The sequence below is a fragment of the Dipodomys spectabilis genome, unplaced genomic scaffold (assembly GCF_019054845.1).
Source record: "Dipodomys spectabilis isolate Male_0828 unplaced genomic scaffold, ASM1905484v1 ptg000052l, whole genome shotgun sequence".
In the NCBI taxonomy this organism is placed as follows: domain Eukaryota; kingdom Metazoa; phylum Chordata; class Mammalia; order Rodentia; family Heteromyidae; genus Dipodomys; species Dipodomys spectabilis.
Window position 1 is genome coordinate 3,445,429 of NW_024870729.1, and position 17,584 is coordinate 3,463,012.

The following is a 17,584-nucleotide window of genomic DNA, read 5'->3' on the forward strand; positions in this document are numbered from 1 at the left end:
GATATAACTAGGCCTAGAACCAAGTAACAGTGATTGCTGTTATAATGGAGCAGTAGCCAGCACTCAGTCAACATTTAATAGATGTGTGTTGAATGGCCAGTATTAGGTGTTGGAAGATAAGCCACTCCCATGGGAATTTCACTTTGAACCCTTGCCAGCTCAGTCTGTCCAGTTCGTCCCACCAATCAAGGTATTCATTTGGTAAACAAAGTAAATTAAATGATATTCTATTTCCTGATAGTCCCACTGAGTGGACCCTGGGGAGCAGCCAGTTTACTAAACTCCAGTGGAGAGGATCAGAGGAAGGAAGAGAAGCCTTTCACTAGGCAAGTACTGAGCTCCTTAGCAAGAACTATGTCTTTGCTTCAGGGAAAACTTAGGAAACAAAGCCACTTGGACAAAAGGCCTCTGTCCTTCACATCCTATGATAGGCTTCGGAGAGATTCTCAGCTCATGTCTGACTCATGCCTGTGCTCTTATAAGGGACCATATAAGTTCTGAGCCCTTGTTGGTCTGCGATCAGCAGAGTGCCAGGATTCTGATAGCTGTTCTGCTGGGAGAGTGGAAACCCAAGGAGTGTGGCCCTCACTCTGGATTCCCAGTATCTGCAGAGGGTGTGAGCCACCTGTCTGAACTGCCATGCTACTACCTGCTCTTTGAATAATTCTTGATTAAGCCTTGAAAATACTGTCTGGCTTAGGTAAGCCCTCCAGTCTCTCTTGTTCAAGGGAGATCAGTAGAGAGGCCTCCATTATCAGCAATCACATGAAAGTTGTATGATACATGTGAATAACTTCCCTGGGTCTTGGTTCTGCTAGGTATCTAAAGGTGCCTTCAACAATAAGCACAAAATGATGACCAGAGCCCAGAGCACTGCACCTCAGCATCATTGTAGAGACTCAGCTTCCCAACCCTGATGACCCATCTCCTAAGTATGCTCTTGCTTGTCTCCAACACCTCTAGGTGTCTTTCCTGTTGAATACTCCCAGGAGGGGGTCTTGGGCAGGCAAGTGCCTTTGCATGTCTCAGCTCTTTTCAAAGGTATGGTGGCTTCAGATGCAACTGGTGTCACAGTGGATTTATTCAAGGAAGCACTGGAACTTTCTCTCTGTGCTCACTGCCAGGCAAAATCACCCAGAAGCCGAAAGAGACCTTGGCTACCACAGTCCAGCCCTTACCTGTCCTGGCTCCTTTCCAGCACCTTACTCACGATCGGCGAGTCTGTGATTCGGGCATGCGCCCTCTGTTGGCCTGAAACAAGAGACACTTCAGTCTCTGAGTCCCGCCCTGCACCTGAGTCCTCCTGCCTCTTCTCTTCTGACCTCTGACCTTCCTCTTGGCCAAGCAAATCTGCAAGGCCGTTTGTAGCATCTGAATCCACTGTGTCGTCCTCCACAAGGTCCTGAGAGCCCATCTCCGGGCCTTGCGGCTCCTCTGAGAGCGCCCCCTCCAACTTCCACTCTTGTGTGGCGTCAGAGTCCTCGGCCTTGCTGCACTCCAGAGAGGAGTCCTCAGCAGTGACCAGGGAGGGTGTGAGGCCGGCAGACCACACCTGCATGTCAGACATCTCCAGCATGGTGTCATGCTCCGTGGCTGCCAGTGGGATGGCGTCTATGACGGCCACCTCGTTCCAGTACTGGTCTGCACGCAGCGGAGAGGGAAGCGCGTAGTGCAGGGAGGCAGGGGACAGCAGCTCGTCCTGCAGCGAGGAGTAACCTGGAGGGGCAGACAGAGGGCAACATGCTCCAGAAGCGATTTTTGTCACACACACTCACGTGCAAGTCCACACACACGCACACACAAGCACGGCCACAGAGAGGCATGCACATTCGGGGTGGGGGTGGGGGTCTTTCCAAGCTCCAAGTCCAATGCTCAGGCCTTGTGGCTGCTGCCAGGACCTCCTGGCAAGAGAAACAAGACTCTGAACTGGGCAGGGGCAGCCAGGGAGTGAGGACAAAAGGTGGCTCCTTTGCCAGAGGGCAAAGAAATGCGATTGGAATTCTTTCTTATCCAGTTCAGAGCACTAGATAAAGAAGGCTTTATCCAAAGGACTCATGCTCCGATCTGTGTGATCAGATGAAAGCCCCACCTCTCCACGACTGGGCAGGAGAAAGTGTTGCTTTTTTTTTTTTTCTCAAAACTTCACTTTAGCAGTCTTTAGTTAAGGTCCTCTTAGGAATATACTTTAAAGGGAGAGTGCAGGCCCCCCAGGACCAAGGTCAGTAACCAGGCTGCCCTGGAGGGGTCTAGCAGGGTACACTGAACATCCACAGACCTCAGTGCGGTGGTCAAATGGGAACCAGGCTTCTGGTTTGGCATGAAGTGACTTTTCCTCAAGTTGCATATTGGTTCCAGAAACTCTGAATGATCTACAGTGGCACAGGTGAGGGTTCTAAGGGTTCAAAAATGGGGGCAAGGTCAGAGGGCACCATGGGCACAAGGTGCACCTTTCCTGCAGCTTCTTTTCCGTGGGCCCTGAGTCATCCTCCCAGCTCCACTTGGCCCCGAGTGCCCAGCTGGAGTCACATGCATCTGACTACACCTGCTGCCTGTTCAGATGTGAGGCACTGATAGTGATTTGCTTTGGCACTGCCTGCTTGAGGTCCAGAAGTGACTACAACATAGAGGGTGCTGGGATTTGTTGCAGTGTGTGGCGAGGTGTGTGTGTGTGTGGGGGGGGAGTTATAGGGGTTTTACCAGGGATTCCTCAGTCCTCCTCTAGCCAGGAGTCACAAGAAAGCTTCTAACTGCTGCAGTGTTGATCAGTGGTAAGAAAGGAAACTAGAAGATAGGAATTTCTACTCAGTTTAGCTTGTCTGAGCCAGGGAGCAGGTGTGTGCCATGCCTACAATTGCTGAGGATCCAGAACTAAAGGTCTTTGGTGCGTAAGTTTGTGTGTATGGGGGGATATAGTCTCTAAGAACTTCTCTGCTGCTTAAACAGCCACTCTCCTCCTGTTTTGTGTCCAAAACCTTATATCAGCAGTCATACCAACTGCCCCCCCCCCCATGACTGCCAGGTAAGGTCTTTGTCCTGTGTGCTTGGGCCAAGTGGCCTCCTCTGCGCTATCAGATCTGGATCTCAGCACAGCTGTCCCATGGCCTCTCCCTCTGCCAGAGCTGACTCCACTTATCCTCATCCACCCACTGCTTCTAGCCCCAAACTCACCAGTATCCAACTACATGCCAGACACTATGTTGTGCTAAATGACTTGGGATTACAAACATAAAACCACACAGACACACACAGACAGGTTCTTTTTTTATGTCAGCTTTCAGATAGGGAAAACTCAGCTTAGTCTTCTCATTTCTGAGCCTACCCAATGCCCCCTCACTGGGCCAGCTCACAGAACTATAAACCCTTTGATGACAGAGATGGTGGTCAACTCTTCCTCCTACTTGTCTAGACCAGGACTGGGGACCCACTGGCCCTGGTGACTTTTGCAGAACTCTTTGGATTTTGAGGGACACAAAAGTCAGAACAGAATGCCCTTCCTCAGGTACACGAATCACTATTGCTCACAGTTACCTGTAGACCCTGCATGCCAGCAGCCAGGCCATGTATGGCATGCCTTCTCTCTCCATCTTCCCAGAGATTTCCTCATGACTGACCTCCACCTCTGAGTATAGGTCCCAAAATTAAGGGAAAAGGGAAGACCATGAGTTGGTGAAGTGGCAGTGCCCCTCACCTTAAGTACCCAAACCAGGAGGAACAAGGAATGGGAAGGAGTTGGGGGTGGAGAAATGGGTAGGTCACATTGCACTGTGACACTAACAGCCATTGTGTCTGAAGCTAAGACTTGAGGATCTGGAAAGACAGAGGCATTGACCTTCCACTCTCCCTAGAAAAGGTCATGTGACCACAATTATTCTTACAAGCAATATGATACTGTCTCCATCATCTATTGAGCATCTATTCAGCATAATATATCTAACATGTTGTGTGTGTGTGTGTGTGTGTGTGTGTGTATGTGTGAGAGAGAGAGAGGGAGAGAGAGAGAGGTGGGGGGCTTGAACTCAGGGCCTAAAGGCTATCCCTGGCTACTTTTGCTCAAGGTTAGCACTCTACTACTTGAGCAACAGCTCTGCTGTTTTTTTTTTGTTTTCTTTTTTTCTTTCTTTTTTTTTTTTTTTTTTGGTAGCTTATTGGAGATATCTTACAGACTTTCCTGCCCAGGCTGGTTTTGAACTGAAATCTTCAGATCTCAGTCTTCTGATTAGCTAGGATAATGGATAACAGGCATGCACCACGGGAGCCTGACTAATTTCCTTTTTTTCTCTCTCTCCTAGACAAGTTTATTATTTCTCCAGCATTCAAAAAATATTGATCTGCAAAAAACTAGATTACAAAGGTCTTTTACTTTACAAACTACTGTCAACTAATTTACATATGTCCCTTTTTATTCTAAAAAGGGTGTGAGATAGTTTTATACACATGTCATAATAACCAACACTGTTAGAGAAGGCAGAGGAAAAGACTCAAAGAGTCATTTTCCATGACTAGCAGAATGTCTTGTAGATGTTAACAGCTAAAGTAAACAGGTTGCTCACATCCAGTCATCACTGCTAACGTCTTCTTTAATAGTCACCACAACTCTACAAGGAATGTTCATATCACACCTACTTAATAGACTAGGAAACTAGAGGTTTAGCAACTTGAAGTTACACAGCTTAAAGGTACTTAGCTTTACAGGGGTATAGTTGAATACAGAAAACACGCACCTATGGACACACCTGCAGCCATGATTACCACAGAAAAAGACAGTGCCACTCCAACCCAGGCTTCCTTGTGTGTGTGTGTGTGTGTGTGTGCGCGCGCGCACGTGCGAGTGTGCACATGCGTGCACATGCATGCACGCACCAGCACTGGGGCTTGACTCTGGGCTTAGGTGCTGACCCTTAGCTATTTTGCTCAAACCTAGTGCTTTACCACTTGAGCCATGGTCCATATCTGGCATTTTGCTAGTTAATTGGAGATTAGAGCCTCAGATTTGCTTTACTGGGATGGCTTTGAACTCTCCTCAGGTCATAGCCTCCACAGTAGCTAGAGTTACAAGTGTGAGCTGCTGGCACTGGGCTTCCTCAAGCTTCTTTATAATCTCCTCCTTCCCCTCCCCACCAAAATGATTCCCTAGGAACCATTGATTTGATTTCTGCCACTACTCATCACTTTATTCCCTAGAATTTTATATAAATAAAATTATGGCTTTTTTATTTAGCCTGATGACCTGGGGTCCATCTGTGCTGCTACATGCACCAATAATATTGCTGAACCATATGCCACTGTATATGCCAGTTTGGATGTCTAATTACCTGCTAAGGAACATTTGGGTAGCCTTCAATTTGAGACTATTACAAATAATGCTGCTATTCTGAATGGATACACACACACTCTCTCACACACATATATACATATAGATACATGCATATATCTATATGTATATATATCTATATGTATATGCTTTCTTGGTAGTACTAGACTTTGAACTCAGAACCTCATGTTTGCTCAAGTTGCTCGCTTAGCTGATGCTCTTCTATGTAAGCCACACCTCTAGTACTGGTTAGTTGAAGATAGAATCTTGTGGACTTTTCTGCCCAGTCTAGCCTTGATCCTTCATCCTCACGATCTTAGTCTCCAGAATACTTAGAGTTTTAGGTATGAGTAATGACTTGTACTTTTACTGTGCCTTTCCCTCATGGCTAATAATAATGTGTAATATCATCTCATATGCACATTTGTCATCTGTATAGTCTACAAATCTTTGTCCATTTTAAAAATTGAGTTGTTGGGGCTGGGAAGGTGGCTCAGTGGTAGAGTGCTTGCCTTGCATGCCTGAGGCCCTGGGTTCGATTCCTCAGCACCACATAAGCAAAAAGAAAAAAGCCGGAAGTGGCTCTGTGGCTCAAGTGGTAGAGCTCTAGCCTTGAGCTGAAGAGCTGAGGGACAGTGCCCAGGCCCAGAGTTCAGGCCCCATGACTGGACCCCTCCCCCCCCCAAAAAATTGAGTTGTTTTCTTACTATTGAGTTTTAAGAGCTATTTATAGATTCTGGAGATATTCTATATCCAATGTCACTTACTAATATCTTCTCCTAATCTGTATCTTGTCACTTAATTTTAAACAGTTTGAAGAACAGTTTCTAACTCTGATGAAGTACAACTTACAATCCTATTGTACTTCTGGTTTTGTATTTAAGAAATCTTAACCTTACCTAAGATTTCTGTTTTTCCTTTGTTTTCCTCTAGCAGTTTTACACTGTTAACTTTTACAATTAACCTAAGATCCATTTTGAGTTGTTTTACATACAGTGTATGGAATTAATCCAAATTCATTTTGGTTTAGTTTCTTTTTTGTATAAATGTTCATAAAGGATATTAGACTGTGCTTTCTTTTTCTTGCAATATGTTTTTTTTTCTCAATATCAGGGTAATGCTGGTATAAAATTAACCAGAAAGGCATTATTTCCTTTTATATTTTCTAAATCAGTTATTTTTTTAAGTGTTTGGTAAAATTATTAGTGATACTTTCTAGATTTGGAGTTTCATCACAGGAATGTTTTAAACTATAAATTCTAATTTATTTTAGTTACCTATGTCAATTCAGTTTATTTCTTCCTACGTAATCTTTGATAGTTTGTGTCTTTAGGAATTTGTCAATATATCTTCAATTTTTCTTAAAATTATATTATTATTATTTTTATTGTCTTTAGGACAAAAAAGCTTTTTGGTGGTTAACTGGAGATAAAAGTCTCATGGACTTTCTTGCTTGAGCTGCCTTTGAACCCTAATCTTCAGATTTTAGCCTTCTGAGTAGCTAGAACTAACACGTGGCGATCACTGGCAACAGGCTACAAGCATTTTTGTCTTTTTTCCCCTGCACAGTCTGGTGGTGGTGTTGGTGGTGGTGTGTGTGCACATCAATTTTGTTGATCTTTTCAAAGCACTAGCTTTTGGTCTCATGGGTTTCCCACAGTTTTTTTTTTTTTTTCAGTTTCATTAATTTCCAATCTGGTCTTCATTATTTTTTCTACTGACTTAGGGTTTAATTTGCCATTGATTGGAGAATTCTTTTTGACTTTTTCTCTTTTCATTTTTGAGACCAAGTTTTGATACATAGCCCATGCTGGCCTTGAACTTGGATCCTCCTGTCTCAGCTACCTGAATGCTGGAATTACAGGCATCAAATCCAGCTAATCTTTTTTTTTAAATGGAGACAGTATGTGCTTTAAAATTTTCCCTAAGTACTGTTTTAGTAGCATCTCATAGATTTTGAGACTTGCCTTTTTTTTTATTCAGTTGAAGATATTTTCTAATTTTCTATTTGCTTTACTTTCTGATCTATGGGTTATTTAGACATATTTAGTTTCTAACTATTTGGTGTTTTCCAGCTATCAATCAGTTATTCATTATGTTATGGCAAAAAACATTGTGTATGACTTGAATATTTTAGATTTATTGAGACATATTTTATTTATTTTGATATGTCATTAACTGTAGCTCTTGGTTATTTTAATGTTTAGCCCTTAAATTCCTGTGGTTAAATTCATTGATCTTTTTTTTCTGCAGTCTAAGTCTAAGCAGTAGACCTCTCATCTGCACATTAAGATGTTTTACCTTGTAAGCCAGGCGCTGGTGGTTCACATCTGTAATCCTAGCTACTCAAGAGGCTAAGATCTGAGGATCATGGTTCAAAGCCAGCCTGGGCAGATTTGTGAAACTTTTATTTCCAATTAACGCCCCCCCCCCCCCAAAAAAAAAACCACCAAAACAAAAAATCAACTGGAAGTGGAGCTGTGTCTCAAATGATACAGTACTAGCCTTGAGCAAAAAACCTAAGGGCAGTGCCTAGGTCCTCAGTTCAAGTCCAAGTACTGGCAAAAAAAAAGAAAAGAAAAAGAAAGAAAGAAAGATGCTTTATCTGTAGAAGAACAGTTTGGAAATTTTACAAACTGTTTTCCATCAATGTCTCTACATAACTTTTTGAACATATACTATTCTACCATTTTTGTCTGCTCATTGTTATCAGTTCTGGGCCAGTTGATTATTATGGGTTGGTTTTTCCTGCTTCTTCATTAATCTTCAATTACTAAACAGTGAGAGTTTTACTCATTTAGGTGCTGGGTATTTTTTGGAGTCCTATTAATATTTTTGAGCCTTTGTTTGTTATATAGTTAAATTGTTTAGGCTTTTGTATTTTGCTTTCAGGATTTGCTTTCAGGTAGGTCTTGAGCATTACTCAAGCTAGGGCTAGTTAGTCCCTTCTTATTTTATTATATGTTTTGGAAGTATTGGGGCTTGTATTGAGGATCTTGAACTTGCCAGGCAGGCTCTCCACCATTTGAGCTATGCCACCAACCCTGACATTTCTGATTTCAGATTCTTCTCTGCCCCCAAATAATATCTGTGTGATCAATATGACCTCTAGGAACAGCTGATCAAGTAAAACTTGTCAGAGAGTCTTTGTTGGTATCCTGAGTTCTCTTCAGTTATCTCTTCTCTGGTCCTCCTCTATCTTGGGAAGTCTAGCTGCTTAGTCTCCTCAACCCAGGAAGACTGCCTGGGACTCCCTAGAAACCTTCAAGGCCATCCAGGTCATCACAGAACTTACCTCATTTATTCCCCATGCTCCATAGGTTATTGTTCCTTGCTGCCTGACAACCAATGTTTTGAGAACTACTGTCTCATATATTTTGTCTATTTTTAGTTGCCTTGAGCCTGAGGGCATACCTATTGTCCCTGTCACCCCATCTTGGAATAAGAATGCACTATAATCAGCTTCTCAGATATGGCCAGAGGACCATTCTGTCACTCATGGAACTCTTAGCAAGACTTGTAGAGACTGGGAAAACATAGCTTTGCTGGCCACAGGACATCTGGGACTCTTCTTGGGGATCCTTTGCAACTTTTCCACCCAAACAGGTAGAAAGCATGTATGCAGCCTCCCCTGGTGCTGTTACCCTCAGGGTGCAGAGGACCCCACTCTCCCCATAGACTTCGGTTTGAGGCTCCCAGCAGCTCTATGTCTGCTGCTGGTATCAGATTGGAGTAATGGTCATTACTGCTAACACATCCTTATAAGGAATGTTTCCCAAAGTTGAAACCAGTCCACAGAAAGATCTACTGTGTACCCTTTGCTGAATGTCAGGGTGCCCAATTTCTCTAAGTCTCTTCTAGAGGCTTGTCTCTCAGCTGAGAGGCCTCTCTCTAATTTTGGAGAAATCAGGAAAGAGGATGCTATGTATATTGTATGGGGGAGAACAGAGTCCAATAGTCCTTCCTTATCTCAGATCGTCAACCTGGCTTGTTGTTAACCTAGATGTAGTAATAATCTTATTAGACTAATGTCAGCAGCCAGCAAAAGGACAGGTAGCCGAGACTACGGCAGGAGTCACATTTCACTAGATGTATTCATTAGGAGTTGACACAAATGAAAAAAGATTTATTTCCAAGTAGACATGAATATGTGTCAATTCATGAAAGCAAATAGAGTCAACATGGGTGTGAGATGCCCAGTTTTATCTTTCATACAAGAAATCTGCTCCATTTTCAGGAACATGCCAAGTTTTTTCTTTATGGGCATATTGTTCCCTTACATCTATTCCATGAATCTGGGATAGTTCTCTCCCAGGCAGGAAACAATAACTGGCTTTTTATTTATTTATTTTGGTCAGTTGTAGGGCTTGAACTCAGGGCCTGAGCTCTGTCCCTGAGCTTTTTTGCTCAAGGCTAGCACTCTGCCACTTTGAGCCACATTACTGCTTATGGTTTTCTGGTGGTTAATAACAGTCTTATGGCCTTTCCTGCTCAGGCTGGCTTTGAACCACTATTCTCAGAACTCAGCCTCCCTGAGTAGCTAGGATTACAGGTGTGAGCCACCAGCACTCAGTACTAACTGGCCTTTTGACCTGATCTTTTTTCTGACGTCTCCTCTTGGAAGAGCCCTAATACCCAACACCACCAGATTTTCTCCTATTGCTGTCCTGAGTCCTGTGAATTTAGAAAGAGACCCAGAGAAGCAGAGACATGAGCATAGCACAAAAGAGCCAAGGTGATGGTGGTGACTGAAGTGTACAGGTCTAGGCTGGTACCAGGACAAGTATCATGTGGCTCTCCCCTGGAGAAAGCCCGAGGCAGTACAGGAGGCTTCTGCTTCCTCACCCTGCTCCTCAGATCCTGCCAGCTCCTACTTTCCAGAGCAGAAAGGCACAGGAAGTGGGACTGCAAAGTACAAGATGCTAATGTTGATGCCTAGAAAGGCAGAAAGGACCAAGCCAGGCACCTGTTTGTAGTATATGCTTGGGCAGAAGGAGGGGCATGCAGGGCAAGGGGCTAGGTCCTGCTAGAGAGGAAAACTGCAGAGAGGGGCTGTGGAGGGCATCTGAGAAGCAGGAACTAAAGATACATTTGATTCAGGACCAAGTTAACTGAGCAGGAAGAGAGCTCTTTGAAAACTCAGGTAGATCATGCCACTCTTTTGTTCAAAACTCACTGGGCAAAATCCAATCTCCTTATGATAGGCTCTAGGGCTGGCCACCTGTTCTCTTTCAGTTCTCGGAGTCTGCTCTCTCTCTTGTTCCTTTCTCAGCCCCTGTGGCTCCTCAGATCCCTTGCTACCTGTGAATGCACAGGCAGGGAATCCTTTGTTCATGCCTACCTCACTTCTTCATCTCCTTCATGTCTTTGTCCCACTAAACTGTTTAAATCTCCTGGCCTGTTAAGAGCATTATGATTCTCTCATGTATTATGCTATTGGCATACCTAACAGAGGGTAGGTTCCATGAAGGCAAAGTTTTGTTTGGCTTCCTTATTTGTTTGAGAATTGACATGATCTCTTCTGCCTAGAACAGTGCCTGGCATGTAGCTGATGCTTGACAATGATTTTCTGAATGGACTAGCCCATTGCAGCAGAGGCCATGGTGCCAGACATGGAGCACAGAGACCTGGTCTTACTCAGACTGCTCAGACGTTAGAATCTTTAGGCCAGCTGCCAGGAGTCCTGCACCAATGAAGATTCTCCTTATTCAGACTCAAGGAGTTCTAACAGTTGCTAGTCTTTGGGTACACAAGTAAGGAATACACAAAAAAGAAAACCTTGAGGGACGTTAAGTTGACTGAAATAGGATGGGGATAGTAAGACGCTCATGCCACACAGGAAGGGGCTGGTATTTGGTCACTTAGATTTCCCAATGTTTGCAGAATTTCCCAGTTGCTTCCTTTTGCCCTTGGTGAAGGGGAACTGTCTACTGAAGAGTCTTCTGCAGTGCTCCGACCAGGTCCTCTGGGGAGCAGCTACAATTCTGTGGGTATGGAACCCTTTAATGTGGACCTGCAGAGTGAGCGGAGCACACAGTCGGCAGCCATACAAAGTGACACAGACAGCACGCCGTGCACACACGCACACAGATGCCCATGGAGACAGCTAGGAGACGTGTAAGGGGAGGACTGGAAGTCCATTACATGCAACTGTGGAGATTGACAGCTCTCATACACTTGGCCAGGTGGAGACAGTGGAGACAAGAAGTAAAAGAGAATGAGCAAACCAGAAGTCAGGATGAGGTCAGAGGCAGAAGAGAAAGGCGACAGGACACAACCAACAGATGAGCCCTGTGTCTGGTGGCCCTAGATGGCATGTTTTAGGAGACACAGGATGTGGGAGAAGGAACAGGGAAGGTTCAGCATGCACAGGCTCTTGCCTGGCAGAAGGAGGCCCTGGTGCCTAATCATCATGAACTCACCATAAGCTGACATTTACATGCCCATGTGGTGTGTGTGTGTGTGTGTGTGTGTGTGTGTGTGTGTGTGTGTGTGTGTGTGTGTGTGTGTGTTCCTGATTTACATGCCCGTGGTGTGTGTGTGTGTGTGTGTGTGTGTGTGTGTGTGTGTGTTCCTGAGAATTAGTAGCTTGAATGGCATCAATGTATATTTCCCCTCCCCACGCTAGGTATTTTACACAATGATTTATTTTTTCCCCAAGGTCTATAAGGAATTTAAGGAACTCTACTCTACCAGCTGATTTTAAAGAAGAAGAGAACTTTGAGCCAATCAGGAGAAAAGTGGCAGGTAGGAAGCAGCTAGAACCCCAGGCTCCTGGACCTTTGAGTTAGGCTGAGGCAGACGTGGAACCTCTGCTCTGTGTCCACTGACTATGGAGAGGGCAAATGAAGGGGGAAAACATGAGGAGCCCCCCAGTCAGTGGCTGCTGCATCGCAGGGAGCAGTCCTTAGATTCAGCTGAGAACCGCTGAGGCAAAGGTCAGGACTTCTGGGCTTTCTCTCCTTGGGCTTGGGCACACTGCCATGCTGAACCACATCAAAAGGAGTGAGGAGAAATAGATGAAATGGAAATAAAGGAAGAGAGTGAGAAAGACAGAAAGGAAGAGAGAGGGAGAGAGGAAGAAGAGACAGAGGGAAAGGGAGGGAGATGGAGAGGCAAAGGGAGAGAAAGGGTGAAGGATTGAGAGAGAGAAGGAGGAAGAGAGACTATAGACTGAAAGGAAAGGAAACTGCTTAGCCTCAGAAGTGGCCACAGTGGAGATTTCAACACCATTCAGCTAATCCACACCAGACTCTGGTCAGAACCTTCTTGGCTTCCCAACATCTGAACATTTGCAGATAGAAACACTGATGTCTCAAGAGAGGAGGCCTTGGGAAGAGTGCCATGGAATGAAGGCAGACTAGGGTGAGGATGTAGCCAGCTACTTCCCACCATACCAGGCCCTACCAGGACCTCAGGGCTGGTAGTGGGGGCCTAGGAAGTGCTTAGCTCATGGGTACAAAGGCAGGCAGTGTAGGGGAGGACCCCTACCTGCACAGGTGTGCCACCTGTCTCTATCTATGGCCTCTTCTCTCCCTGGGAAGAGTTCATTATTGGCAAATTAAATATTACCCCCCCCAGGAGAGAGATGATTTTAGGGGATAAAATTTTAGGAAGGGGCTATCTGTACCCATGACTAGAAAGATGGGACCCAGCTCAGTCCTGCTCAGTCCCCGTGGACACTCACCATTCATTTGGGAGGGTGACAATGAGTAGTCCCGGTCTGTGTGCCGCCGATCTGGCTTCAGGTTGCGGCTCTGTCGGCCAGAGCCCTCCAACATGTTCACAATCTCATTCCGGTCAATGTTCCGCAGGGCAGTGTACAGGTTCTCCACTGCCAGGAAAGGAAAGAAGGGCACGTGAGGAGTGAATTCTAGTCATTTAAGAGCAATAGGGAAGGTTGTACAGCCAGCCTGAAAACTGGGCCAGGAGGAAGAGGAAGAAGAGAGGTAACCAAGTTTTTCAAAAAGAATCAATTCCAAATGCTTCTTTGGGGAAGTTGTTTTTGGTTTTTTTTTTTTTTAATTGCTACAGTAGATCTTTTCTAAAAACTAAAGGTGGCCGCTCCCCCTGCCTCCTCCCACTCCCTGCCCGGCACCTCTGGGATAAGTGCTGGGGATCGCAGCAGTGATGTCACACATGCCAAGCGAGGACTTTAGCATTGAGAAACAACCCTAGTCCCTCACTGGCCAGTTAAAAGCATAAAAAAAGAGTGTTTTCCCCCTTTTCTTTTTTTGGGAAGGAATACCAGGACAGAATGAGGGTAAGGATGACTGGATTCTGTCCTTTTGACATTCTGGGTCCTGGCTAGTTGATTTGAGATGCAATTTCCTCTTAGTGCTGCAGAGAAGTTGGTGGAAAAGACTCAGAAAAGAGATCAAGGCCAATCTTTCCTCTAGGCTGGGGAAAGAAGTTCCTGGGAGAATGAAAGCTGCTGTGGGCTGGTTTCTGTCCCATCCACCTCTGTTCTGAGATAACAACACTATTTTGGTTGAGAAATTCAGGAAGTCTTTGAAGATGAGAGCAGGCATACATCATCTTATATCTACACCTCATCCAGGGGAACAAGGGAGAAAAATGTTATCTTACTCTCAGAACAGGAGAAAGATTGAGGCCAAGATAGGCTGTGCATGTGAATGTTGTGAGAAACACAAGTGTGTATATGTGTGTGTGTGTGTGTGTGTGTGCGTGCATGTGCACGTATGTGTATATGTATATATGTGTGTGTGTGCATGCGTGCATGTGCACGTATGTGCATATGTATGTGTGTGTGTGTGTGTGTGAGAGAGAGACAGAGAAAGCAAAAAAGTGTAACAGCGCAAGAGCACAAGGGCCAAGGTCAACAGAAGGAAGGAATTGGAAGGAAGACATCCTTTGGCAAGGAGCAGGTCTAGCAAGGCCATGCAGCTGAACAATACTGACTCTTCGCATTTTCGCCTTCCCGGGCAACCCAGAGGGTCAGCAAGGCTGCACTTTGCTCCAATAAGGAATTAGGGTTCTCTACTCGGATCCTGTTGATGTCTTCTACACTGAATTGCAGTTCCCGGGCCAACTCTGCAGACAGAAAAGCAAGAGCAGCTGTGAGCCCAGATTGCTAAAACACAACCTCCATGATGCCATGTTTCTTCTCATCAAGGGAGACCTGGTGACCTGCAAACGGTTACCCCTTTGAGGATTCAGAAAACAGGCAAGGTGCTGAGTGAAAGAATAAACAAACAAATGCCCTCTTCTGCTGCTTTCCTGGTTTCAAACAGATGATGGCGGAAACAAGCCTCTAGGGAAGTTCAGCTACTTTTCCAGAGTCTTAGGACAAACAAGTCACCCAGCTAATCTGGAAAAGGAACTGGAGGCATGGGTTGCCGACAAATACATATTACTGCTAAGAGGCCACAGATTCTCCTTCAGGAACCAATGAAAGTGGAAAGGTGTCTCTGTTCACCCATTTCCAGGAAAATGTGTTATTAATACTGAAATCTTGTTTCCACCAATTGCTCCTGCATAGGTGTTTAGAAGATGGAGGTGCCCCAGAGTGTACTTTCAAAGATGAGGAAGAATGGGGAGAAGTGCTAGTGTGAATCGGAACATGCCTCTCTAATACCCACGCAATGCACACTCACACAAATCACGCATACACACATGTATGTGTACACATGCACAGGACAACTTCCCCCCACCCACCATGGTGTAAAGAAATAATAGTCTCTGAACTTCTGTTTCAGCAATTATGGCTAAGGATTCCGAGTCTGTCTAAAGCAGAGTCTATGCAGAGTGAATGAGTGGGAAGTTCACTCATATGAAGGATAACAATAAGAAAAGGAAAAAAAAAAGGAGTGTAAGAGAATCAAGTTTTAGGGCCTTTGCTTCATAAAACACATTCTGGATATTTTCTCTTTGTACATCTGCCTCCTTTAAAGTCAGACTTCTCCTGTTTTTGGCAAGAAGTCCCATAGGCTCAACTATAGCCAGGGTGATAAATGAAGCGTCAAGTCTTTCAAGCCAGGAGTGGATGGCTCATGCCTGGAATCTTAGCTATTCATAAGGCTGAGATATGAGGATTGTGGTTTCAAGCCAGCTTGAGCAGGAAAGTCTGTGAGACTTATCTCCAATTAACAACCAAAACCAAGTAGAGGTATGGCTCCAATGGCAGAGTGCCACCTTGAGTGAAAAGCTGAGAGATAGCACCCAGGTCCTGCACGCACGTGCATGCACGCACATGTGCGCGCGCGCGCGCACACACACACACACACACACACACACACACAAACTGCCTTTCTTGCTTCCTTTTCCTTAACAAGTTACCTTTGAAGGATGGTGATGTGTTGTGTGTGTCTGTTTTGCTTATTTGTTTGATTTTCTAGATTCTTTCTTTTTTTTTTTTTTGTCGATCGTGGGGCTTGAACTCTGGGCCTGGGCGCTGTCCCTCAGCTCTTCAGCTCAAGGCGAGCACTCTACCACTTGAGCTACAGCGCCACTTCTGGTTTTTCTGGTGGTTTATTGGAGATAGGAGTCTCACGGTCTCTCCTGCCCGGGCTGGCTCTGAACCGCGATCCTCAGATCTCAGCCTCCTGAGTAGCTAGGATTACAGGTGTGAGCCACCAGCACCTGGCTATGATTTTCTAGATTCTTTCACTTGCTAGCTTCAATAAGTAAGTCACTCTACTGAGCTGAATTTCAATTTGTCTATTTGTTAAGACAAGGTAAACTAGAGAAATCCAAGAGTCTTTTGTAATGTCAAGAATCAGTTCTCGGGGCTAGGCTCAGTGACTCATGCCTGTAATTCTTTTTTTTTTTTTTTTGTCGGTCATAGGGCTTGAACTCTGGGCTTGAGTGCTGTCCCTCAGCTCTTCAGCTCAAGGCGAGCACTCTACCACTTGAGCTACAGCGCCACTTCCGGTTTTCTGGTGGTTTATTGGAGATGAGAGTTTCACGGACTTTCTTGCCTGGGCTGGCTTTGAACCATGATCCTCAGATCTCAGCCTCCTGAATAGCTAGGATTACAAGTGTGAGCCACCGGCACCCGGCTCATACCTGTAATTCTAACTATTTGAGATGGGGAGATCAGAAAGATGGTAGTTTGAGACCAGCTGAGGCGAAAAGTTAGCTAGACATCCATCTCAACAAAAAAGCTGAGTGTGGTAGCATGTTTATCACCCCAGCTACATGGGAGCTGTAAGTAGAAGCACTTTGGTCCAGGCCACCTGGGAAAAAAATGAGAGACCCTATAAGTTAAAATAAAAAAGCATTTGTTCCAGACAGTAGTGGGGGAGGAAAGCTCACTTCTTTGCATAGGCATCTATGGATGGTGTTGGGAAAATAGGCTTATCCCAAACAATCAGATCAGATGCACAATGCACGATGGAGAGAGTTAGAAATGCCTACCTTAGATAATGTGGGGGATAGTCAAAGGTGTTTTTTTCCCCCTACCCTAAGTTCCCCACTCACCTGCCCAACTAAGGCCAAGGTGCTCTGTTATGACAGCCATCTTCATATCTGCTTTGTCGGTCCCACTGGGAAAACCTGGAGAGATACATTAGAGCTCAGTTAACAGCCTGAGCAAAACACAGCATTCACAGGCCTCAGGGTCTCTGATGAATGGATGTGTAGGTCACACAGGGGACCTCAGAGTACACTGATCACTGCTTCTATAAGGCAGTGGAGACCTGGGACCAGGCTCTACATGCTGCACACAGGATAGACTGAGAAAAATGCATGAAGAGATGAGCTTCTGACCCTCCCCCTGGAAATCTTTCTCAGAGGAGCAAGCATAGGTCTTCACAAAGAGGTCGTCCATACCCAGAGGTGACTCGCTGAGAATGCTGTATCTTAGAGACAGGGGTGTCAAGGTCCTTCTCCTATCCTCAGCTCCACTCCCCTGCAGAGGATAAAGAAAGATATGCTTTGGGTTTGGCATACCTGGAGAAAGTGGTGCAACTCACGCTACAGGGAGGGGAATGGTGGCCAGGGCCCAGTAGGAAGGTAAAGGCAGGAATGGAACTTAATGACACCTATTATTTTATTAAAGACAACTACAATGCTGTGGCTCAGGCTTATAACCCTAGCTATTCAGGAGGCTGAAATCTGTGGATTGAGGTTTCAAGCCAGCCTGGGCAGGGAAGTCCATGAGACTTTTATCTCTCCAATTAACCACCAATAAGCCAGAAGTTGAGCTGTGGTTCAAGTGTCAGTGCTAGCATTGAGCAAAAACTCTCAGAGACAGGGCCTAGTACCCAGGCCCTAAGTTCAAGCCCCAATACCAACACACACACACACACA

At 45.2% G+C, this 17,584-nt stretch overlaps 1 protein-coding gene across 6 annotated transcripts in view; it reads right to left on the reverse strand.

Annotated features, from left to right (window-relative positions):
- Ank1 (ankyrin 1) overlaps positions 1 to 17,584 on the reverse strand; it is a 132,151-nt gene that overhangs the window by 16,884 nt on the left and 97,683 nt on the right. For 3 of the 6 annotated variants that reach the window (XM_042679426.1, XM_042679424.1, XM_042679425.1), the window contains exons 34-38: positions 17,105 to 17,183; positions 16,754 to 16,828; positions 14,234 to 14,365; positions 12,999 to 13,145; positions 1,179 to 1,716 (exon numbers count right to left, since the gene is read on the reverse strand). In XM_042679426.1, the coding sequence (XP_042535360.1) occupies positions 1,179 to 1,716; positions 12,999 to 13,145; positions 14,234 to 14,365; positions 16,754 to 16,828; positions 17,105 to 17,183 (971 nt within the window). The remainder of the gene's footprint in view (positions 1 to 1,178; positions 1,717 to 12,998; positions 13,146 to 14,233; positions 14,366 to 16,753; positions 16,829 to 17,104; positions 17,184 to 17,584) is intronic. The other 3 variants (XM_042679427.1, XM_042679428.1, XM_042679429.1) reach the window with 2 other exon arrangements.